Source organism: Atractosteus spatula, chromosome 14 (genome assembly GCF_055471065.1).
Source record: "Atractosteus spatula isolate fAtrSpa1 chromosome 14, fAtrSpa1.hap1, whole genome shotgun sequence".
In the NCBI taxonomy this organism is placed as follows: Eukaryota; Metazoa; Chordata; class Actinopteri; order Semionotiformes; family Lepisosteidae; genus Atractosteus; species Atractosteus spatula.
In genome coordinates, this window is record NC_142719.1 from 30,675,325 (window position 1) to 30,699,655 (window position 24,331).

The 24,331-nt window shown below is 48.3% G+C and overlaps 3 protein-coding genes across 3 annotated transcripts; 2 read left to right on the forward strand and 1 right to left on the reverse strand.

Annotated features, from left to right (window-relative positions):
* Positions 1-83: 83 nt before the first annotated feature.
* pttg1 (PTTG1 regulator of sister chromatid separation, securin) lies at positions 84-3,484 on the reverse strand. Its single transcript, XM_088932676.1, has 6 exons — positions 3,465-3,484; positions 2,999-3,091; positions 2,152-2,309; positions 1,225-1,312; positions 805-954; positions 84-342 (listed from the first exon to the last, which is right to left on the reverse strand). The coding sequence occupies exons 2-6, from the start codon at positions 3,087-3,089 to the stop codon at positions 257-259; spliced, it is 573 nt and encodes a 190-aa protein (XP_088788802.1). The 5' UTR covers positions 3,090-3,091; positions 3,465-3,484; the 3' UTR covers positions 84-256.
* Positions 3,485-4,587: 1,103 nt separating this feature from the next.
* On the forward strand, positions 4,588-16,878 carry slu7 (SLU7 homolog, splicing factor). Its single transcript, XM_088931832.1, has 16 exons — positions 4,588-4,707; positions 6,177-6,335; positions 7,028-7,181; positions 8,018-8,098; positions 8,301-8,465; positions 9,479-9,547; positions 10,142-10,189; positions 10,656-10,787; positions 11,194-11,291; positions 11,491-11,558; positions 12,038-12,177; positions 12,785-12,946; positions 13,388-13,492; positions 14,262-14,333; positions 14,462-14,575; positions 16,298-16,878. Exons 2-16 carry the CDS (start codon positions 6,199-6,201, stop codon positions 16,475-16,477), a joined length of 1,725 nt encoding a protein of 574 aa, XP_088787958.1. The 5' UTR covers positions 4,588-4,707; positions 6,177-6,198; the 3' UTR covers positions 16,478-16,878.
* A 1,267-nt stretch (positions 16,879-18,145) lies between these two features.
* c1qtnf2 (C1q and TNF related 2) lies at positions 18,146-22,169 on the forward strand. Its single transcript, XM_088932770.1, has 3 exons — positions 18,146-18,379; positions 19,455-19,712; positions 20,988-22,169. The coding sequence occupies exons 2-3, from the start codon at positions 19,460-19,462 to the stop codon at positions 21,623-21,625; spliced, it is 891 nt and encodes a 296-aa protein (XP_088788896.1). The 5' UTR covers positions 18,146-18,379; positions 19,455-19,459; the 3' UTR covers positions 21,626-22,169.
* Positions 22,170-24,331: the final 2,162 nt, after the last annotated feature.

The window sequence follows — 24,331 nt, forward strand, 5'->3', positions numbered from 1 at the left end:
AAACCAAACTCAGAATAATAATTTATTAGAAACTACAACAAATACTAAAAATGAACAATGCCTGTTTAACAGATGGGCATTACAACTTTGGCCAACTGGGTGATGTTAAGTGCCACAGCATCCAGAAAACAGATGAAGGATCTCAGTCTTCCTTGATCTCACTTGACAGTGATTGAGAGTTTAAAGTAGTTTAACTATTAAGCAGCTTACATGAAAAACTCATTATCAATGCTTAAAAATATACAAAAACAAAGCTTCAGTCTTCAAACTCCATTGGAGGCAGATCCACAGTCAGCTCACTCACCGTCTGCAAGAATGAGTCCAGTTCTGCAGACCAGTCCTCTGCAATACAGATATCACTCCTAGTGTTAGCCCATTCACAACAGAGAGAAAGACTGGAGTAGCAAAGTCAAAACATTAAGAACCTCTCTGGTAAAGGTCAATGAATTACCAAGCAGTGCACAAGAAGGTTTATCTCCAGTTATTACAGCTTGACTACAGTTTAAAGAGGTCAGGTCATTGACCATAGGTTACTCACTAGATCAGCACCTGCAGCAAAGCCGGTTGCATATCTAGTCTTGTGAACTGGAGTCTTAATTGGGCAGGAGAGGGCAAAACGCGTAAACAGGTGGATTACACCTGCTCATGGGCCGACAGCATGCAGTCTGGTCAACAACCAGCCCAGTACACCATTTTAAATCAAATGGGGTTTGCCCACTTCAAAACCTACAGCACTGGTTTCTGCAAGAGGGTGGCAGATTCCCCACTCTATAAAACACTGCCCCTACCCCCACACACACTCACTTTTTGGCAAGGTCAGAGGTGACAGCTGCATACAGACATCCAACAAGTGAAAGTCATCCTCCTCCTCTTCCACAGTGGGCGGCACTGCCAGCCCTGCCAGGCACAGGTGGCTCAGGCGCTGCTCCTCGGGCACATCGAAGCACTCGAACTCTGATGGGAGACCAGGACCATCAGCCCCAGAGAGCGAGTAGGCAAGAACCCAAGCAACAACAGTCATGTACAGGTACTTAAACAGATGGAACGGACTTACCGAGTTCAGGAACAGGTGTTCAACTAGGGGGGTTCAGGAAGAAGCTATCTGGCACATATCCCTTCATAGTCTCCTCCCCCCCCTCTTGAAACAGTCATGTTAACATTCTCGAGCAGATCTGCTCAAGTAGGAGAGCAAAGCACTTGATCTAGCACAGGAAGGGGGCCTACCCAGCGGGTTATAGGGAATCATCTTCTCCACCTCAGGGTACTCCTCTTTCTTCACCTGTCGGGGACAGGCCTTCACCTCTTCTTTTGGCTGGGGGCCAGGCAAAAGGCTTGATTAATTCAACTGAAACCCAAACACCAGCCAGAGACTTTGACCCATGTGACACATCAGTAGGATTCCTAATGCAGGTGACCAGTGCTTTCCACAGGATACATGAGTCCTGTAGCAGGCTGGGCCATGCCATCAAAGGCAGTGCTGGGTTTGAGCTGCTACCGAGTCCCCGTTAAAGGGGAACTGCAACACTTTTTATATTTTGGGGCTAGAAAGAATCGGCATGGAAAAGTTCATTTTAAACTGCAACAGTAAAATGTGCACAGTAACTGCTATTTAGAACGAGGCAACAACTCCTGGTGAGGTGAAGCCGCCCTTTTACATTGTAAGCAAACAGGCTTGTGAAAACATCTCTCTTAATCCAACAGAAATATTGCTCTTGGCTTCAAGATGGTTTTCCAACAAATACTACTTGCCAACTGCACGCAAAACACATTGGAACATTTCTGAGGTGAAATGTTTGCAGCTCAACTTGTACATCACAGTACGTGTCTCGTTGCAGTGAATAGTGAGCAGGACTCAGTTACAGCACCAAATTTTATACACGACCTTTAAAAGGTATGAAGTGGTCAATTAAGGAGGTAATTTGTCAAGTTGCATAGACTGGAGCTCTTTAGATCTTTTCTAAACACCTTTCAGTCCTTAAGGACTATGGTTCCCTTAAGGGATCAGTAGCCATCTGATTCAGAACCTAGGCTGAAGAGTCCAAGACTTGTTTAAGATATCAGGCACAAGAGCAGGGTCAGGTTTGTCGATGGACTCCAGGTTAGAGCAGGAGTGAAGTATCCTACTGGCACTGCAAGCCACCAGGTAAGTACCTTAGTCGAACCCACACGCGGCTCCTTCTTCCAGACAGGAAGGGGCACTGAGGGAACCGAGCCGAGCGCATTGACCGTCTTCCGAGCTGAGAGCGCGGGGGCGCTGGTCAGGAGCTTCCCAGCGTGAGGGGTCTTCAGGCATCTGTCAGCGAGCAGATCTGCCAACAGAGAAACCAGTAGGCCACAGACTTTATAATAATCCCTTACACTAATATAGCACTTCTCTGGACACTTCACTCAAGACGCTTTACAGGTAATGGGGATCCCCTTCCACCACCACCAGTGTGCAGCACCTGGATGATGCTCCAGTACTCTCACCACACACCAGCTCTGAGTGGGGAGGAGAACAGAGTGATGAAGCCAGCTCAGAGATGGGGATTATTAGGGGTCATGATTGGTCAAGGCCAATGGGAACTTTGGCCAGGATACCTCATATTGAATTGGTTAAAGGGATCTCTTCCATACATTTCTCCAAATAAGCCAAGAAATTATAGCAATCTAGGCTTTATGAAAGAGATGCACTTCAAAAGACACAGCCATGGAGCTGGTTTATTAACACAAAGACGCAATTTCAGCACCACTGTTAGTCATTTCTGCACACCTCATTTTGTTTTACAAAAGGACACATTGGCAATGGTCCTGTATTCATTCCAGCACTATTCAGCAGGTAACGACACCTCCGCTTATGTGGCTCGGAAAAGCATATCGCCGTAGCGACGCTCTGAAACAAGTACTCTTCTTCTAGTTAGTTACCCTCGTAGTCTATCCATCGAAATGAATGCGCAATGAATAACACGGGAGGGCCCGACAGCGGAGCGGGGCTCGGCTGCAGGGACGGAGGTCTCACCTGGAGCAGACTGTAGCCTCACCCGGTTCTTCGCGGGAGCAGGCGTCGAGAGGGAGCCGTTTTCCTTGTCGGTATAAATCGCCAGGGACATCTCTGAAGAAAAGAAGAAGACTGTAGTACACGACAACAAGACGAGTTTTAACAGGTAGGACACTTTAAAAAAAAAAGCGATTCCAAAAGAACTTCCCACGTAGGGTAATGGATAAAAAAACAAAACTAATCTTAAGTAGTTCAAGAAGGTAGCTGCGTCACCACGCGTACAAAAAGGTTTATTCCACGCTTAACAGACCAGAAAGGAAACTCGACGTTTCGGCTGTGGACTTAATCTATAAAACTATACCTTTGCTACTACCCGCCTCACAAGGGCGTATTGCAGCTTTATTTTGTTCCAATACTGCAAAGGGAGTGAAGACGGTTCTATTTCATTACAGAGAACATTTAAAAAAAACAATACTGCGTTACTTACCAGCGTACCAAATTCAAAACTTCACCACCCAGGCGCCACGCTCCAGGGGCGCTCGTTTTAAACAATAATCCGCGCTCCCATTGGCTCTCCGGGGAGCACGAGGATGCGGCTGTTGCGGGGAAGTGACGACTGTCCGCACCGCCCCCTTGCGGACCGGGTGTGTAACGCGACCGACTGAGGCTGTTTTCATATCGCCGCTTTTTTATTTCTTTCCCTCAACTTGCTCGGTGCAAGCCAGCGCCTCCGCTTGTCATCTTAGTGAAACCTGACGGAGGGGCAGACACCCGGGCTATCGGCTCCACTGTAGTTCATCATCGCCCTGCCGACTGTTCTCCTACCGGTGTAATTCCTGGTGCGATACACTGTTTAATCACTTTTATCGACTGGCGCAGGGAATAACTTCTTAAATCACCGTGTAAATCAGGACCCGCTTGAAAAGCGGAATGTTCCTCAGATCCATCAACAGCTGGGTTGCGGACAGTACAAAAATCACTAAATTTATTTTAAAAATTTAAAAATCACTGGGCAGTAATTATGAATCTGTAATAACACCGTAGTGGTGAAAAAAGCAGAGTAGAAGTATTTATTTAACAAGCATTTGCAGGAAAAATGTAAACATTCAAGAACTATGGTATAACTTTAATTGAGTCAAACGAGCAGTTAAGGCGGGAGTAAAGTGTTGTCGGCTCTTTCCAGACAGCGAAACCGGGGGACCGGGAACCCTTAGTGACGCACCAGTGTGGTAACCGTCTGGTGAGCGGTTTTAAACAGCCGGCGGATCTCACTCGGGTTTCATCTCTTAAAGTGAAAATCAACGCAAGGAGGCCAGTGGGCATTCTGATAGCACACCGATGGTGGCGAAGCCGCCGGAAACAGTATTAAAGTTACCAATAAAGTTGCGGGTATTACTAACATTATCACTACGGTTTAGTTGAAATCCTCCAGCACTATAGGTGCTTAATTTGCAGATTTTGCCATTAAGACATTAAAAATAGAATAAATCAAATACAGATTTTCACGATAAGTGTGGGAGTATTTATAGAATTTAATTTAAAAATTTAAAAATTTATATTTTTGTGTTGCTGCTGAACAAAATTTAAAGCACCACCACGCAGACGCCCCCCCTTTGAATGACGTCAGCGCGCAGGGTATTCTGGGAATATGGCGGCGTTGTGCGGTGGACTGTAAATACGACACTAGGAGACGATAAACTGACCTCAAAATATATTTTCAGTCGAGTTCGGTAAGACGTATTTCTACTTATTATGTATCTTAAACGTCATGTTTTACGCGGATTTCATGTCATAATGTCATGTGTTCCTTTTTAATGCGCTTCCCCAGGTCGTTTACGCACGACGGTTGTGTAGCTGTAGACGCAAGGCTAGTTTGTTATGGATGAACGCTTGTGAATTTAATGTAAATCTACGGCATTTGGAAGTACATCGTCTGTTTTGCAGTATTCGAAGACAAATTTCCTGTAACTGTTAAATTCCGGTATCGCTACAGAACACGCGTTTCCCTCTGTTAGCAGCTGGTTTCAGACCTCGGAGCTTCTCCAGTGTCTCCCCAGAAGAAGGAGAGGAGGCTGGTTTATGAACAGTCTGTTTCTGTATTTGTCTTTCTCGGCCTCTTGTTCACCTCCCCAGTCCTCTCCCTTTCTCTTCGAATACTGCAAAGCAAATGATAATTTCTCGCTCTGCAGCTTCGTTCACGGGACTCAGCAGGTCAAATTGGGGGAACTGGTTATCTGACATTTGCTATATTTCTACACGGCTGTGTTTTGTTACACCTGGTAAAAGCTCCACAGCCGAAACGTTGTCTCTTTTGATAAGGAATAAACCTGTACCCGTTCCTTTGCAGTCTACGTATGCTGACACAGCTACCTACTTGAACTTCTGTATATTTTGTATACTAACGATTGTGAAAGCAAAGGCACAAATAATCGATAAAGTCCTGGTCAGGTTATTAAGGGACCCAGAAAACCATTATGGACCCGTTCTAAATGACTGTACTAAATGGTGTAACGAGTTTGCACTTAAATGTTGTCAAAACGAAAGGAGCTGATCATTGATTGTCAGAATAATGCAACACCTCTCCAACCTACTGTAATTAATGGTCAGACTGTAGGAATCGTCACTGACTAACAAGTACTGGGGATGGTCATAGTCAAGAACCTGAGTTGGGACAAATGCTGTGACACCGTTTATAAAAAAAGTACAACAAAGACGTTTTTCTTAGCAAACTAAGACATTTCCAGATAGATAGGACCATCCTAACAATTTCTACAAGTCTTTTATTAAAAGTGTCTTGGCATACTGTCTCACTTGCTAGTGTTGAAATGAGTACCATTGATTGTAATAGTTTTCCCAGCCTAGTCCAAATGAATAGCAAATTAATTGGAGGAAATCAAATCACCTCAAATATCCTCTACAAGCAAAGTGTGCAAAGAAATGCTTTGTAATGCAAAGAAAGCAACGTGCATTATGGATTGTGTCCCCAGTTGTAATACTAATAGACACAGGAAATCTTTCACCCCCACTGTAATATCTAATATCGTGACCATCTTGCTGTAACAACCACCACTTCTTGGTTGGTAAAATTTTGTCTGTCATTGTGTTATGTTGGAGTGTGGTGTAAAACAAATTTCCCCAGTGGGACTTTAAAGCTTGAATTGAACTGAATCATCCGGTCTCTCCCACCCTCCTCCTGCAGGTGGCGCTGAAGCAGAAGAGCCATGTCCGCGGGGACCGAGGGGGTGGTGGGGCTGGAGGAGCCCAAGAAGATGACCAGGGAGGACTGGAGGAAGAAGAAGGAGCTGGAGGAGCAGAGGAAGCTGGGGAATGCCCCAGCCGAGGTGGACGAAGAGGGGAAGTACGTCACGCAGGCCAAAGCCTTACAGACTCTCAAATAAAGGGTGGAAATTTGGAGCCGAAATCCAAAAGCATTGATGTGCTGCTGGGCATCCTTTGGGGAAAGCCAAGCGACAGGAGAAAAAGAGGTTTTCTGAGGGGGTGCTGCAAGATGCATGCTGTAGGATTTTGTGTGTAAGCCAAGGGCTCTTTAAAGCAGCAGCTCCTGAAGAGCTGGGAGACGCTGTTAAATTAGTCTAGTTAAACCAGATGGTTCCTGGCTTAGCTCTTAAACACTAAATTAGAATGACAACCTACAACACACCAGCCCTCCAGGACCAGATTGACGGGCTGTAAACCTGTTTAACTTTAAATATGAATTCATTACATATAGCCCTGCTGGTACTAACCTACGAAATACCGATTAGGGGTTTTGTGCAGAGGAAAGTCGGTGGAAGTTCGTTAGTTCCATGGCTTAGATATGTTGCCTTTTCCTTCTTAATACCAGTTCTAGTAACTTTCCAGGTGTTTTTTTTTTTAGAACAAAGATCTTCACATCTCCAGCCATGGTTTTGGTATCCTCTGCCATCTTTGTGTAATTTTTATAATTAGCATATATGTGATCAAGACACGGCTCTTGAGCATTGCGTCGCATCATTACAGGTTTACAACGTTGGTCTAAATGAAATTGCTGACCTTTTATTCTTTTTCCAGGGACATCAACCCGCACATTCCTCAGTACATCTCCTCCGTGCCTTGGTACATCGACCCCTCCAAGAGGCCGACCCTCAGGCACCAGAGGCCGCAGGAGGAGAAGCAGCCGCAGTACACGGCCATCGGGGACTGGTACAAGCGGGGCGTGCAGGAGGTGAGTGCTCAGCGCGGCGCTGGGGCGCTGCTCTGCAGGTGGCACATCGCCTCAAATCACACGAGCGTTCTTTCCCGTAGGTATTTGCCCCGGGCGAGAATGTGATTCACCGTTTTCTGAAAAGTCACATTAAAAAAATAATAATAATAATAAACTTTATTTTATGTAGCGCCTTTAAAGGTGGTTTCTCAAAGCGCTTTACAGGATGACAACAACAATAAATAAGAAGAATACACAAGATAAAACACAATTACAATATATAGAGGAGACCGTGGATGGTGGTACTAGGAAAAGCAGAGGGGTGAAGAATGGAACCAGTTCAGTAAAGTCTTGAGTCTGGATTTGAAGGAGTTTAGAGAAGGTGACTCTCTGATATCCTTGGGGCATAATGGGAGAAGGCCCTGTCACCCCTAGAGTGTAGACGGGCTTGGGGGACAGTTAGGGGACCAGAATTAGAAGAGCGAAGGTTGCGAGGTGGGGAGTAGGGCGATAATAGTTCAGACAGGTACTGAGGTGCCAAGCCACGCAGAGCCTTATAAAAATGAAGGGGGGCAGAACTATCACATTTAAGGGAGTGGCAAAAGAGAGAATTTCTGGGGGATGATAAACGCAGTGTTTATAACTGATGTGTTAGGCATTAAGCAAAGAAAAGTACAGAATCTTGATGCTTGGTTTGTTAAGCTGAAACAAAATGGTCTATTAGAACATTTTACTGCTCAAGCACTACTTGTCTTGTAATCCTCAGTCAGGCCATTTATTATCATAAGACTGAAAAATGTTTTTGCTGTGTGAGGGATGGCATACAGTATTTGTGAGTGTTTTTTCTTTTGGCCTAGAAACCTGTTACCACGAAGTATCGGAAAGGGGCGTGCGAGAACTGTGGGGCGATGACGCACAAGAAGAAGGATTGCTTGGAGGTAAGTGGGAACCGATATTCCATGGTCCTGGTGGGGGGGGAAAGAGAGTTGGCCTTTTTGTTTTCTTTCACCTGTTTCTCCTTCCTGAGCCTTCCCGAGCTGGGTTCTGTCGCCGGGTGGCTAGTCACAGCGAGGCAGAAGAAAATGGCCGCGCCGCTGTGAAAACGATCAAACGGGTTGTCTTTGCGCCCTGTCTCCCCAGCGGCCCAGGAAGGTGGGAGCCAAGTTCACGGGCACCGACATCGCGCAGGATGAGCACAGCCAGGTACAGCTGTCCCTGGACTACGACGGGAAGCGGGACCGCTGGAACGGGTACGACCCTGAGGAGCACATGCGCATCGTGGAGGAGTACTCCAAGGTGGACCTGGTGAGTACACCTCTGACACAGTGTACACATGGATCTAACTCTTTATACCGCTATACCTCTGTCTGACACAGTGTACACAGGATATAACTCTTTATACCGCTATACCTCTGTGTGACACGGTGTAAACATGGATCTAACTCTTTATACCGCTATACCTCTGTCTGACACGGTGTAAACATGGATCTAACTCTTTATACCGCTATACCTCTGTGTGACACGGTGTAAACATGGATCTAACTCTTTATACCGCTATACCTCTGTGTGACACGGTGTAAAAATGGATCTAACTCTTTATACCGCTATACCTCTATCTGTCACGGTGTAAACATGGATCTAACTCTTTATACCGCTATACCTCTGTCTGACACAGTGTAAACATGGATCTAACTCTTTATACCTCTGTCTGTCACCGTGTAAACATGGATCTAACTCTCTATACCTCTTTACTTCTCTGTCACCGTGTGCATCTGTAAAAATATGTACACCCCCCTTCGCCTCAGTCTGATGCTGTGAGCATTTTTAAATATATACATATTTTAATTATACTCCCAGTTATTCGGTGCTTTTTTCTAACCATGCGTATACCAATTAGGCATTTTGTGCTAAGGATAATTTCACAGTCAGTTTCTGATTTTTGTTGCCTAATTATGTTTTATTTTCCTTTTTAATTCCAGTTGTAGTAAGCTTCCTAAGGGTTTTTCAGAACAAAGACTTGCAAATTGCCAGACTTGTGTGTCTGTTCTGTGTGCGTTAACAGATAGACGGTTTCACACTTGTAGCCCCAGGGACTCAAGTTGCAAGTTTCAAGCTGATGTCTTATCACCGGGGCTAATTAACGAGGGAACAGTTGGCAGCCAAATTGAGGAGCATGTCAATAAAATAATAGCTGCAATGTCTTTGTTGCTATGCTCCTGTGAATTGCCTGGCTTTGCAGATGTTTAGTGTCTAAAAGTGGTTCTCCTGTTGGTTGCTTTCAGCTGACTTAGATTTTTTTTATTTCATTATTCACATAGGCTAAACGCACTCTGAAAGCACAGAAGCTACAGGAAGAGTTGGCTTCGGGGAAACTTGTGGATCAAGCGGTATGTTTGTTCACTTTCATTTTAAGAAGCTCCTGAAAAAAGCTGGGAAACCTGCTTAAGGCATTAGAGTTAAATTTAGTACAACAGATGAATGCCATTGTTTCTGCCCTGCATGTTGCCCTTACCGATAATTGAATGGTGTGTGTGTGTGATGTCCCTGCAAAGAAGCACATAATAGTCATGCATTTTAAAACCCGCTTTGGAATAATCAGATGTTTTCTTGTCTGAATTATTTGACTTTCTGTTAAAAATATATAACCATCAAGCCGACATTCCAAAACCATTCATTAAAGTAACAGGTCTCACTGGCCAGTATAAAACATGCTTTAGCGAGTGTTGTGTTTTTGTGTTCATGCTGATTGCGAAGCCTTTCTTCCTGAATGATTTCTGACTGCGAGTTTTGTTAGACTGGATTTTTTGTCTCTGCTGTCAATGCACCAACATGCCTCTGTTTGTTTTCTGTAGTTTGACAGTTGAGCATGCATGAAGAGTTAGTGCTGGACTTTCCCAAGGTTGAATGTGTTTGCTGACAAGCCTGTTGATGTAGTTTGCTTTCCCCATGCATGTTGATCAATCATGCTCTCCTTACTGCAGAGCTCATCCAGAAAGCAGTGGGGAGAGGATGAACACAATTCGCAGACAGTAAGATGGTTTAATTCAATCAACCAAAGAAACTGTTCTTCAGAAAAAGCCTTGGCTTCTCTTTATGGTGCAAATGGGGGGAGGCACTGCACAGAAACTGAAGTTTTAATACGGAGATCTGCCTTTTAAATAATTACAGGTGGACACTTAGCAGTGTATGTGCTTTATAATGAATGTTAACATTATCTTGTGCTGTGTTCCACCCTTGGAGAAACTAATTGGAAGGAGAATAAATCTTGTTGCAGTAGTATTAAATATATATATATATTACTTAAGGGTGTGGTTTGAATTTATTATTTATTATTGAGTTTGCCTCTCAATGTTTAAACTTGGGGTTTGACGTTGTCTCAACATGTCTTAGCTGTTAAGTGGTGCTGTAAACTGTGGTGCCTGTCTCGCCGTGCCTGCGGGCGATACTGTGGTGTTGTGTGGACAAAGGGGGAATTTGGCTTTGGCTTCTCTGCAGGAGAGGGAGCACAATAGCGAAGATGAAGATGAGGACAAGTACGCTGACGATATCGACATGCCGGGCCAGAACTTCGACTCCAAGAGACGGATCACCGTCAGGAACCTGCGTATCCGAGAAGACATCGCCAAGGTGACTGATTTTCCCTGGGTTTAAAACGGGAAATGTCACTGTGTGGGTCGAGATGGTGTTTGATCCTTCATCCATGTAAATATTTGTGTGTGTCATGTATTCATTTTTTTTACTGAATGAATAGCAGCTGGAGGAGTCACCGTTCCTAGCCATGCTTGTGTAATGAGTTAAAATAATTCAAAACAGAAATCTTAAGGGTACAGTTTTACAAAGGGTGTCAGCATCTTAAGATGATGTTAGTGGTACACAAATTTACCTTTCCATGTTTTTAAATGATGTCAGTTTATGACAGTGGTTAGCATTGCTGCCTCACAGAAGATGGATGTATGATGTCAATTAAATTTTGTTACAATTGTTACAATTAGCAATTACCCTATTGCTAATTGGTTTTGCTTTCTTTTCCCAGTACTTGAGAAATCTGGACCCCAACTCTGCATACTACGACCCCAAGACCCGAGCCATGAGGGAGAACCCTTATGCAAACACTGGGATGAACCCAGAAGAGTGAGTGCAGTGCTTCGTCTCTCCGTTTCAGACTGCATGCTTTCAGGGAACATTTTATTCCAGGGTTTTTTTTTTACACTCTGCTCATTAACTAGCGAATTAGACACGGTTTACCCCTGCAGTAAGCACACAGATCTTTTCTCTGGCGTGTTTCTGTGTGCTGCAAAACCTTCAAGATGTCCGTTCTTGATTTTTGCAGAGTGGGCTACGCTGGCGATAACTTTGTGCGCTACACAGGGGACACCATAACCATGGCCCAGACGCAGTGTGAGTATTTCCTCAGCCCCGCTGTGCTGATGCAGTGTTCCTATCGGCAGATAATAAATTAGATTTTTACCCAGAAACTGCTGTTCAAGACATTGGAGCCTAATTTGTACTGTGCTGTTTATAGTGCCAGAAATAGAATAAGATCTTTGCCGCAAATAAAATTTGATCATATGAGGTGCAGACTATTGCACTGAATAAAAAAGGTCTTTATGCATATTATAATACTGTTTGAGCTACTCTTTCATCAGTTGTTTTTCACTCAAAGCAAAGTAACGGGCCTATCCAGAACCTGGTGCTGACTTCTGTATTAGTGTTTGCAGCCGGTAAGATCTGGAGTGTATTGAACTGCCCTGCAGTGGGAGTGTTGTTTCCACCTGGTGCAGCAGTGCCCTGGGTGTTGAGGAGCTGCAGGGTGGAAGATCTGGGCACAGCTTGTGCGTGGGGCTGACGTACTGCTGTCCTCTCTCTCCCCGCGGCAGTGTTTGCCTGGGAGGCCTACGAGAAGGGCTCCGAGGTTCACCTGCAGGCCGACCCCACGAAGCTGGAGCTGCTGCACCAGTCCTTCAAGGTGAAGAAGGAGGAGTTCAAAAACCAGCAGAAAGAGAGCATCCTGGAGAAGGTAAAGTGCTTTGGAACAGCCACTCTTTCACATCTGCGTGCCGAACCGCGGAGTCCATCCGGGACTGGCGCACAGGGGCCGCCTTGGCTGCCATCACACAGTTTTTCTCACCCTGAACAACCCCAAAGAAAAGGAACTTAACTTAAAACTTGTGTTTTGTAGGGGATTTACATCACAAATCCAAACTCATGTTATAGTTAAAATAACTTTCTAGTGTAAGTCACAGCTAAGCTCTGATGGAGAAGTTAGTATCAGGGTGAGAATGAGTAAGTCACTGATAATTTGGGGGTAAAAAAACAGCTGTTTCAGCCAAGCAGCATTTCTCCACCCATGGCCACTGGGTCTTCTACAGTGCTGAGGTTCAGTTATGCAAAATCGTCATGTGCTACGGAGCCCTGTCCCGTTAACAAAGAGAAAAATGCATGCAGACAAAACCCCCAGCACTTAGGAGAGCAGACACAAACCTGTCCTTGTCTGGGGCCTTGGTTTCGTGCTGCGCCTAGTATTTGTGCCACATGGCTGGAAAGCTCCCCCTGTGTGCGGCGTCAGGCCCGCCCGGCCGTGCGCGAGAATACAAGCAGCGACGGGAGTTTGTTCCTCTGCGCAGTACGGCGGAGAGGAGCACCTGGACGCGCCGCCCCAGGAGCTGCTGCTGGCACAGACGGAGGACTACATGGAGTACTCCCGGCACGGCGCCGTGATCAAGGGCCAGGAGAAGGCTGTGGCGCGCTCCAAGTACGAGGAGGACGTGCTCATCAACAACCACACTGTGAGTCACGCCTATCCCCGCCGTTCGCAGTCACTGGTGTTTGTAGTCGTCTTCCTCGTGTGAAGCACGGTAATTCCCTCGTCTATTCCAGATCAAGACGCCACCTGGGTGAATGACAATTATTTACAAGAGCCTCAAGCTGAGGAAGTGTTCTGTTCACTTCACGTTGGCATCTGGGATCTCTTTCACTGCAGTGCCAGACTCTTCTCTAGCGTGTTAAACGATTAGCACTGGAACTGACTTTAGGGGTTGCAGCTGAGGCCCAGGTGGTTTCTGTGATCTGTTCAGAGCAGTTTCCCCAGTGATTCAGATTGGTTTCTCCATCTAAACTGGAAGTGCCTGGACCTGGGAGAGCCTCCCTCAAGCTGAAAGACCTATGGGACGCGACTCACATAAAATACATGGCATGGGTGAACTTTTCAGGCTGCTCTTGTCTTTCAGTGTATCTGGGGGTCCTACTGGAAAGAGGGCAGGTGGGGCTACAAGTGCTGCTACTCCTTCATCAAGCAGTCCTATTGCACCGGGGAAGCTGGCGTACAGAGTAATGTGAGTACAGTGCAGCAGCACCATTCCTTTATTACAAAACACCTCTGTATTTCGTATGTGTAAATCATGTAACCTGCAACAACAGTTGGTATCCTCTTGTATCTTTTGGTCTGTGTTTCACTGTTCATGCAGGAGATATCTCTGGGCTGGCTTGGTCAGTATCCTTGAAGATTTTTAAGTCTTAGATCTATGACTAAAAAGGTTCAGCCATGCCTGTCAGTGCATGACATTCCTTTAAGCTTCAGAATGTATCTTCTCTGGATTGATCTGGAGAGTAGTGATATCTTTTTTATAAATTGTACCCAATTTCACAAAGCACAGAACAAGAGAGAAGGGCGGATTGTGATGCTTCTGATAATTTCAAATAATAAAGAAATAAGAACATGCAAGTGGGGCCACACGGGGGGCGCAGAGATAAGCATTGCTGCCTCACAGCGCCAGGGCCCTGGATTCAATTCCTGGGGTGCTATCTGTGTGAAGTTTTCTCCGTTTGCTCTGGTTTCCTCCCAGTCCAAAGACAGACTGCTAGGTTCATTGGCATTTGGGAAAACTGGCCCTGATGTGTGTGTCCGTGTGGCCCTGTGATGGACTGGAATCCTGTCCAGGGTGTATCCTGCCTTTCGCCCGTTGCATGCCAGGGAGAGGCTCCAGCTCCCCTGTGACCCCTTATTGAATAAAGTGATGAGAACAAGGAAGAACATGCAAGTACTGTTTGACTGTTTGACTTAGCACAGTTTTCGCTGACCTGTGTGCACCTGTCTTTTTCCAGACCAACCCTGCCTGCGTGCCGTTTGAGGAGGAGATGAGTCAGCAGCAGGAGGAGCCCAAGTCATTATTGGAGGTCAGTCTCGGCAAAGCAGCCTCCCCAGATCAGAGCTGGAACGAAACTTGTTTCTGCTGTGTTAGCTCGGAAGCTTAATCCAGTTTCAGTCATGAGCTGAAGTCGCTGTCATTCTGGCTGTCCCACAGATGCACCAAGAGAAGATGATGAAGAAGAAGAAAAAGAAGAAGAAGCACAAGAAGAAAGACTCGGACAGCAGTGACGAGGATGATGAGGCGACGAAGAAGGAGAAGCTGAAAAGGGTACGAGTGTTGGAGGGGGGAGTGTTGGTGTCGGGGTGGGGGCTGTCTTGTGTGTCTTCTGGGAGACGAGCACAAATGTTGTTGGGCTCCGTGATGATCATCATCCCGGGGCCCTCATCTCTCTCGAGAGGTGTAGCATCGTCTGTGTGTGCACCCTTATATGCATGCCTACATGCTGCTTACTGCTTGTGCTCACCTGGGTAACAACGGCCATCGTACACATCGGCACGATTGTTTATTCCCAGTGCTGGTCCTGGAGGCCACATACCTGCTGGTTTTCATTGCAGCCCAGCTTCATTACCCGTTTGAATCCTTAATTAAACTGACAGGAGGCTGTTGTTTGGAAACGGTCAGACAGCTCAAACGAGTCTTACTATTAATTGAATTTAGAGTTCTTATGTGTAACTGAGGGCTGGGCTAGAATCAAATCCAGAAGGTGTGTAGGACCTGCACTGGGTTCCCCTGGTTAATCGTGTTGTTGCCGTCATTCAGTTTTTCTGGGTGTAATGCGATCACTTTGAAGTTACAGACACTGCCTCCACGTGGGCTAACATGGGGTTTTGTCCCACCTATTCTGAGACTTGTGCCCATTTAGGTGATCAGTCTGTGTTTTTGGCTCGAGTCTCTGCTGTTCTCAAACGCTCAGGCATTCTCTTATGGGTGTTTCTCTGCCCAGTGGTGTGCTTGCTCACTCTGCACCGCTGCCTTGAAGAATTCCTCCATCCTGCTAGCAGAAGTCATGACCTTAGTGAGGTCCACATTAAGGCTCATCACTTTATCTACTTTGGTTAGATTGACATGTATAACTTTTGACAATATTCCCCTTTGCACATGTAATGCAAAAGAAAACAAATGACAGACAAACGAACTTTCTATATGCCCTCTCACACACAGGAACAGAGATGGGGGGGGGGGGGGGGGGGTCATATAGAAAATCCAAATAACTTGAATTACTTTTTCTACAAGTTCTGATTGTTTGCTGTGTACCAGCCAGAGGGCCCGAATGGCCTGTTGCAGCCCGTTCAAGAATGCTTTGCCACTGCGTCTGTAGTATTCTTTGCAGCCACAGTTAGGGGGATTAATCGACTGAAAGCAAGGCAGAATGAATAGATAATTCCTTACACTTATAGTGCTTTTCTGGACTCTCCACTCAAAGCACTTTACAGATAATGGGGTCTCCCCTCCACCACCACTAATGTGCAGCATCCACCTGGATGATGCGACGGCAGCCATAGTGCACCAGTACACTCACCACACACCAGCTCTCAGTGGGGAGGAGAGCAGAGTGATGAAGCCAGTTAAGAGATTAAGAGGCCACGACTGGTAAAGGCCAGGGGGGAAATTTGGTCAGGACACTGGGGTAACACCCCTATTTTTTTCAAGAAACACCCTGGGATTTTTAATGACCACAGAGATTCAGGACCTCAGTTTTACATCTCATCTGGGGCCTTTTTATAGTACAGTGTCCCCGTCACTATACTGGGGCATTAGTACCCACAGAGACTGCAGAGTGAGCGCCCCCTACTGGCTCCACTAACACCTCTTCCAGCAGCACCCTTAGCTTCCCCAGGAGTCTCACACCTGCTGGGCTTCAGTGGGGCTGCCAGCTGTGAGCTGCAGGGTGATATGGCTGCTGGCAGAACAAGACCAGCCTCTCCCGCGAATAGGTAAGATATACCCGTGGGGGTCCCCCGGCCTCACCCCGCGCTGGGCTCGTTGCAGGCTCTCAGCGCGGAAGAGGCCCGGCTGAAGCAGGTGGACGAGCTGCTGCAGCTGGACGAGCGCAAGAGGCCCTACAACAGCCTGAAGGAGGCGCGCGAGCCAACGGAGGAGGAGATGGAGGCCTTCCGCATGAAGAGGTACAGGCCCGACGACCCCATGGCCTCCTTCCTCGGACAGTGAGGCGGGGGGGGGGGGGAGGCGAGGACGCCCGCGGGTCCCAGCCCCCGTCCTGGAAGCTGGGCCGGAGGGCGCCAAGCGACCGATTCTCCTGACTGTTTCGCGGAGGCAGACGTGTCCTCGCGGCCCGCTTGTCGGCCGGGCTGCTCCGGTTTCTCGCTGGCTCGGGGATACTCGCTCCCGTTTCCTCCAGTGTCCCCGGAGAGGAGGCGGAGAAGGAGCGAGCCGGATCTGGTCTTCTCCGATTTTTCTCTCTGTACCCGCCTGCCATTTGTAAATCGCGCGTGTGCCTGGAGATACCGCGCTTCGACTGGACACTTAGATGCTTTTATTTCCCCCCCCTAAAAAAGAGTTATCTCACAGGTCATCTTGCCAAATGGAATTAAAGCATGTTGTTTACCATGTGTTGTTTTTGCTTGTCTGGTTATTAAACATTTTTTTTCTGTAAAACGTTTAGCTAGAAGTGCGTTTCTAGCGGGAGAGCGCGGCCTGTCTTGAAGCGGCTCCTGTGCCGCACGGTTGTATAATGTGACACCTGACAGTAAAATAGGTGTGAACTTCGCTGAGTGTCCTGAAGTGAGGTGGAACAAAGACGGCTGCACTTATGATGATCAGCTTTATGACGCGGGTTGCTTCCCCGGGCAGCAAGCGATGGTCTGTAAGTGACACGGGGCCTTTTTCCCCCCTTGTGCAAGCGCGTTACACACAGGGCGGCGCGCACCTGCGCTTCCGCTCACTCGCACCTGCGGACCCGGCGGAGACCGAGCCCGGAGCCCGCCACGTCACCGCTGTCTGCCAGGGCCGAGAAGGCAGCCTGGTCGCCTGATGGTGAGGCTGGAATACGGGTGGTGCTCAATCCAGCGTGATTATAATATATAGATCACGCATTGTAACACAGGAGCCCCTTTTCGCTGTGGGCGAAGTTGCATCTATAAAAAATGAAGCTTAAAGTGGAATGAACTCTCTCGGCTTTGTCCAAGACGTGTTTAAGACCGGTTCTCAGAATAGAAGACGTCTTTTTTTCCTCCAGATGTTTATTGTCCCCTAAATCTTTCCTTGGCTAGGTTTCCGAAAGCCCTGCGAAACTCTTGACAGACATCTGGTGAATTTCTCTTTCCAGCTGAGTCAATTAATCCCAGCTTTCTGGGCTTGGCGATGTCCAGCGAGGCTCCTCAGTGAAGTCCGCACGAACCGCAGGACACGTCCTTGTCGTCCATCATCAAGCGTTTCGCTCAAACTGAGCGTGTCCAAAATGTGTGCAGAACAAGCTCATCACAGACGATTTGAAATAAATATATTTGTGAGATTTAAACAAGAATCGTAGATGACACGATTTCCATCGTCTTGTATTCAATTTGGCTGGGTCTAGCTACGCGCAGAGACACTGACTTAAATAGATGGGATTTTAATACGCTAAATCGCAGATGGGCGTTTTAATGATAAAACTGAGGCATTCTTAACTCGGACATTGTTCCCTTTACCAGTACATGCGGTTTCTATTCTACAATCATAATTTCCAACCCCCTAAAGGCTCGGAACAGCACTGAGCTGTTGCATAATGTTGAAAGTATTTGCTGGCGAGAAGGCAACGTAATTATAATAATAAAAAAAAGGCAAGGAGAGGGGTTAGGGTTGCTGTTCGGAGGTTGGCGTTTAACATTTGTGCTTTGCAGAACCGGACCCGTAGGAACGAGAGCGCCACTCTCCCCTCTCTGTCTATGCGTAAAAGGGGCGCCCGGCTTTGCTTTCTCCAAAACGGTTTCAGGGCTTGCGGGCTTGCCTCTAGCCCATCATCATTTTTTTTTTAATTCAGAGCTGCAACAACTAACAACTTAACCAAGTGAAAGGTTAACCGCTCCGCCGCAGTCCCGCGCTGTTGTATAATCTGTGGACAGGACTGGTGAGGTAAGCAGCCTATTGGTCTCCAGCTTCAGGACGCAGTTTAGTTTTGACTTTTACATGCGGAACTTTCATGCAAGGTCTTTTTCTGCTTATGTTCTATTTCGTACTAAAAGGGTTTTATTTTTTGCACACTTAACGTTGCGCCTCAGTGCAACCAAGCTCACACTTGGGCTCCGCGCGGGACGTGAAGAACAGCTTTCTTCTGAAACTCCACAGGGTAATAATTCACAGACTCGAGTATGTTCGACAGATCTGCTCGAATTTAAAAGTTTATTCCACGGAACTTGCGTAGAATATATTTCCTAGCAAATATCTGCTGTAGGTTCGCTAGTGTCGTCTGCTATAGCCGGCACTGTTATTACAACTACAGGAGGAAATGCTCTGGCTAATCTCATAGGCTTTTATTTGTGGCGAAGCGGTGTTTTGGGCATTTAGCACACATACCTCATTCGGGTGTTGTAGTTGTAACCCACATACTGTACTTATGGCTAAATAGTTAATCAGGGTGTCTAAACGGTGTGTTTCTTGAAAGAAGCCAACTTCAACAACACGGTCCCACAACTCTTTGCTTAGAGAATTGCCTTTAAAACGTTTCATGCATTTATTTATATTATTTCCTGCTCTGCCGAGAGACACATGGTATTTTCAATTCACAGAGCGCCCGCTCTGTTCGGAATGACGTCTTGTGTTATTTAAACAATGTGTCTTTAAAATGCCTGTAGCATCACGTCACTTCTCGGAGCGTAACCCTCTCCGGGAGATCTCTGGGAGCAAGCGGCTGAGCTCGGCAATCTCTTCATCTTTCAGCGCGAGTGAATCGTCCTGCGCCACGCGTGTGTGTGTGTGTGAGAGGGAGAGATCTGTGCGCATTTGTCCGGCATAGTAGGACATAAAACAATCTCGTTAATTCAGCAAAATTAAGCACAGAACTTCCTTGAGCTAGTTCTCAGGGATATGCAGCAGGGGGCAGCACAGGAGCAGCGCCGGCCGGTCAGTGTGCTTGCTGTGGAGTGATCTTCTGTTGCTTGCGCCGAGACCGTTCTGTGTGTTTCAGTGACTTGCCCGTCTCCTGCCGCAGCTCCCATGATGCTGTGCCCCGTCGTGCTGGCCTGCCTGCTGCCCTTAGCAGCCCATCAGATCGTGAGCACGGCCAGCAGGAAGAGCAAGGTGCTCACCATCAACTCCTCCCAGCTGGCCTGCAGCCTGCCCGGGCCCCCGGGGCCCCCCGGCGTGCCCGGAGCTCCAGGGGTCACAGGAACCATCGGGAGGATGGGCTTCCCGGGCAAGGATGGCAAGGACGGGAAAGACGGGGACAAGGGAGAGAAAGGGGAGAGAGGTGAGGAGGGAGGAATTGTGGGTCTCCCGGGATGAAATCTGCCCCCCACCCCTGGCCTGTTTCCTTCATTTTGCACCTGCCTACGTCCTGGAAACCCATGGTACATGTGTTTGGAGTAGCAGACTATGGGATCTGTAAATCGAGACACGATTCCAGTGAACGATCCATCCGTGTGGAGTCTGCATGTTCTCTCCTGGTTTGGAGCAGGTGCTCTGGTATCTGCCCATTTGCCAGATATGCTGGCTGGGTTAATTCTCAGTTACCCATGTGTGTGTACATGCATGTGCGTGTGCGTGTGAGTACCATGCAATGGACTGGCCTCCCAACGAGAGGGTTGTCCTGCCCAGAGCCCTGTGCCTCTGGTATACGTCCCAGGTTGCTGCACCCCTTAGCAGGAAGAAGTGGCAGGTAGGTGATGGGTGGTCATCGGGTAATTGACAGCTCAAGCAGAAAGACCGCGGACTGAGCCTTTAGCCCTTGAGCAGCTGTGGTTTCTTCCTCTGGGGGGGTGGGTGTACACTGTCTCTGACTCTGGGGGCTGTGCCAGGCTCAGACACGAGGTATGTTTGTTTGCATACCAGCAAGGGGTCATAGCGCTGATCAGTGCAATTAACCCGGGCTTCTGTCTGAGACAACTCGCATTTAAAAATGCAGTGCGAATCCAAGAGTTACATAGCCTGGAGTAGCATGTTAAAAACATTACAATTTACCTTTAAGGTTTCTGAATTCATTCACTTATGTGCTTCATTAATTATGAGGGCGGCGTAGCATCGTGGGCAAGCTTTTTGGACTCATGACCAACAGGTTGTGGGTCCGACTCTGTTGTACCTGTTAAGTGAGGTACTTCACTGCAGCTGCACCAGTCCAACCAGTTGTACAGCTGGGGACCAGCATTGCTGGGTGGGGGGGGCTTTCAGTCCTGGGGGCAGTTAAATGCTCTCTGGTCCGACCCCAGACCAATCCCGGCCGATCCATACTGACAAGCCTGAGCCTCCGGTCTGGACTTGAGCTCCTCCTTCGTGGGTGAGGCTCCTAACGGTTGAAGCGATCTTTATTCCAGGACCATCCCTGACCAGGACAAGAGGCCTGGCCGCGGAATGATGCTTGATTTCCTGTTGTGTTGATTGGTTTCTCGTGAGAGGATCCCTATAAATCCCAACCAGATCACAGCGCCTGTGGAACCGGGCTCGCTCAGCTCTGAGGTGCCTGCTGTGGTCATCAGGACCCCCCCCCATCCTCAGAGCCCCCATCAGTGACGCGCGTCTCTTCTTGCAGGGGCACAGGGGCGGCCGGGGAACTCTGGGAAGCCTGGCCTGAAGGGGCGTCAGGGCGTGGTGGGGAAGGCAGGACCCAGCGGCAAGAAGGGCCCCCGCGGCAATCGGGGGCTGCCGGGGGCCAGCGGGGCCAAGGGCGAGGCGGGAGACAGCGGCGGGGCCGGGCTGCCGGGGGGCTGCCTGTGCGGCGCCACCCTGGCCCGCTCGGCCTTCTCGGTGGCCGTGAGCAAGAGCTACCCCAAGGAGCGGCTGCCCATCCAGTTCGACCGGGTGCTGCTGAACGAGGGCGGCCACTACAACGCCAGCGACGGCAAGTTCGTCTGCGCCGTCCCCGGCGTCTACTACTTCACCTACGACATCACCCTGGCCAACAAGCACCTGGCCATCGGGCTGGTGCACAACGGGCAGTACAAGATCAGGACCTTCGACGCCAACACGGGCAACCACGACGTGGCGTCGGGCTCCACCGTGCTGCGGCTGCAGCGCGGCGACGAGGTGTGGCTGCAGATCTTCTACTCGGAGCAGAACGGGCTCTTCTTCGACCCCTTCTGGACCGACAGCCTCTTCACCGGCTTCCTCATCTACCCCGACCAGGACTTCCTCAACGAAGTGGAGGGCAGGCCGCCTGGGACGGCCTAGGGCCGCCGCCTCCCTCCCCGTTTCCCCCTGCGGCTTCTTTCAGTGACGCGCGGAAGGACTGTGGTCTGGGCCAGATGAGGTGCCGCCGGGTCTGTGGACCGGAGCAGCGGACGATACGTAGAAAATTCTTTCAAGGGGAGTTTCCGCGCAGGGGCGCAGCAAGGCGGCTCCGGCACAGCTCAGTTCTGCAAGGACGATCTGCCTGCAGCAGGCCTGTGCTCTCTGGTCGGCTGTCTGTCTGTACTGTAGGGGGGCGCCCACAGCGGGCACAACGCGGGTGAGAGGTTTGGCAGTGCCCGGGAGTCGGTTGGTGCCTTGTGACCTCGAAGGGGTGCGAGTGGAACGTGCAGAGAGGACATGGTACATTTAGTTTCCCTGCCCCCCAAAATTGCAGGGGTACAGAGCCCCTCAAGCCGGGAGCTGCAGTCCTTTCTTGTTAATTTGCCAGTCGATGGAAATGTAAAGTGTAACAGATCATTGCAAACTAGAAAATATTCACAAGGTATCATGACACCCAGGAATGATGTGGAACTTTCAGTTCTTTTAAGAATGACTTACAGACTTCTTAAGATTTGTCTTCTTGGTTGATTTTCCTGATCTGAAATTTAATTGTTATTGTTTTTCATAATCATCATTTTAAAAAGCCTTTGCAAAATCACAACCCAGACCTGTGACTTATATATATACTATCCTTCCACTTTCTCACCAGCCCACTTCGGGTTTGCAGGGGAACCAAAGTCTATCCCAGAAAGCAAGGCAGGGTACACCTTGGACAGGACACCAGTCAACTCCACAGCCACACAGACCCAAACACGCACACACTCACACCAGGGCCAATTTTTCCAGAAGCCAATTAACCTGTTTTTTGGGATTATGGGTTATTATGGGATTATGGATTATGGGAGGAAACTGGACCAAACCCACATGAACATAGAGAGAACATGCGAACTCCACACAGACAGCACTGAACCTGGGGTCCCAGAGCTGTGAGGCAGCAATGCTAATTATGGTGCCACATGCTACATATACATAGGAACAGGTGAAGGTTTATTCCATGCTGAAAGGAAGAGAAAACAGACACAACATTTTGGCTGTTACATAATAATAATAAGTTACACTTATATAGTGTTCTTCTGGACACTCCACTCAAAGCGCTTTACAGGTAATGGGGATCCCCTCCACCACCAGTGCACAGCCCCACCTGGATGATGCGATGGCAGCCAGAGTGCACCAGTACTCTCACCACACACCAGCTATCAGTGGGGAGGAGAACAGAGTGATGAAGCCAGTTCAGAGATGGGGATTATTAGGAGGCCATGATTGGTAAGGGTCAATGGGAAATTTGGCCAGGTTACACCCCTACTCTTTCCGAGAAACTCCCTGGGATTTTTAATGACCACAGAGAGTCAGGACCTTGGTTTTACGTCTCATGCGAAGGACTGTGCCTTTTTACGGTATAGTGTCCCTGTCACTATACTGGGGCATTAGGACCCACAGAGACTGCAGAGTGAGCGCCCCCTACTGGCCCCACTAACACCTCTTCCAGCAGCAGCCTTAGCTTTTCCCCAGGAGTCTCCCATCCAGGTACCGGCCAGGCTCACACCTGCTGAGCTTCAGTGGGGCTGTGAGTTGCAGGATGATATGCTACATGCTGCAACCTTCTCATTTTTGAGGGGATAGTTTTGTTTCCATTTATAAAAAAGCACACATGGCTCTTATGTTGAGGAGCAAAGATGAATAAGAAAGGTTTCCAAGGTGCCTTGTTCAGCCTGTGGACTTCGCTGTTTGGAACCCTGACCCACCCAGCAACCATTTCTGTTTGTGAGAGCCTCAGGGCTCTGTCGACAGTCCTTAGCCACGCCAAGAGCCCCCTTCGGGGGGTTGTGGTCTTTTATCATTGAGCTCTCCCCCCTGCCCAGCAACATCCAAATCCTCAACCCAACCTGGAGCGTCCAGGGCGTTCACCCACAACTCGAAACAGTTCCCCTCCAGATCGCAGCAGTGCTGAGTCAATCCCAGTCTTGTAGCACTTGTGTCAGCCTGGCTGATGGCCGCTGTTGTGGCGTCTGGCCTTTGCCTTTCAGCCAGCAGTGAGTCAGAGGCAGGGCCAGTGCCAGACCTCCAAACTGAGTCCTCTTGTCTCCCTCAGAGGAGATTACGAAGGGATTTGATGCTGTCAGACCAGGACAACAATGAAACGAACAAGTTACTAGTGCAAGTGAGGTTGGGTGGATTAGGACTGGAAATGATCACGCTTCTGTACTGTGGTGCTGGGGAGTCTTCTCTGGAACAAGTTGCTCTGCTGCATTTTTATGTATATTAAGGGCTGGGAGAGTGTGGAATGAGCTGTCCAGCCACGTTGCTGAAGCCAAGAACCCTGGCTTTCTTCAAGAAACAGCTGGATGAGATCCGTCAGGCAGGACAGGAGGCACAGCCTTACACAAAGGGTGGTGGGAGTGTGGAACAAGATGCCCAGCCATGTTGTTGATACCCTGGTTTCCTTCAAGAACTACAACTATAAAACTACCAAATTGGCTAGCTGAGACACATGGCCGTCCTCTCATCTGTAACATTGCTGACACTCTGGGAAGGCAGGTTGGGCAAGCTTCTGGAAACTATGAGTTAATGATTATAACAAGTTCTGGGATGGGAGGACTCTATGGAAAAGCAAGTTCCTGCTCTCCTCCCCTGATCTGTATGTCTTGG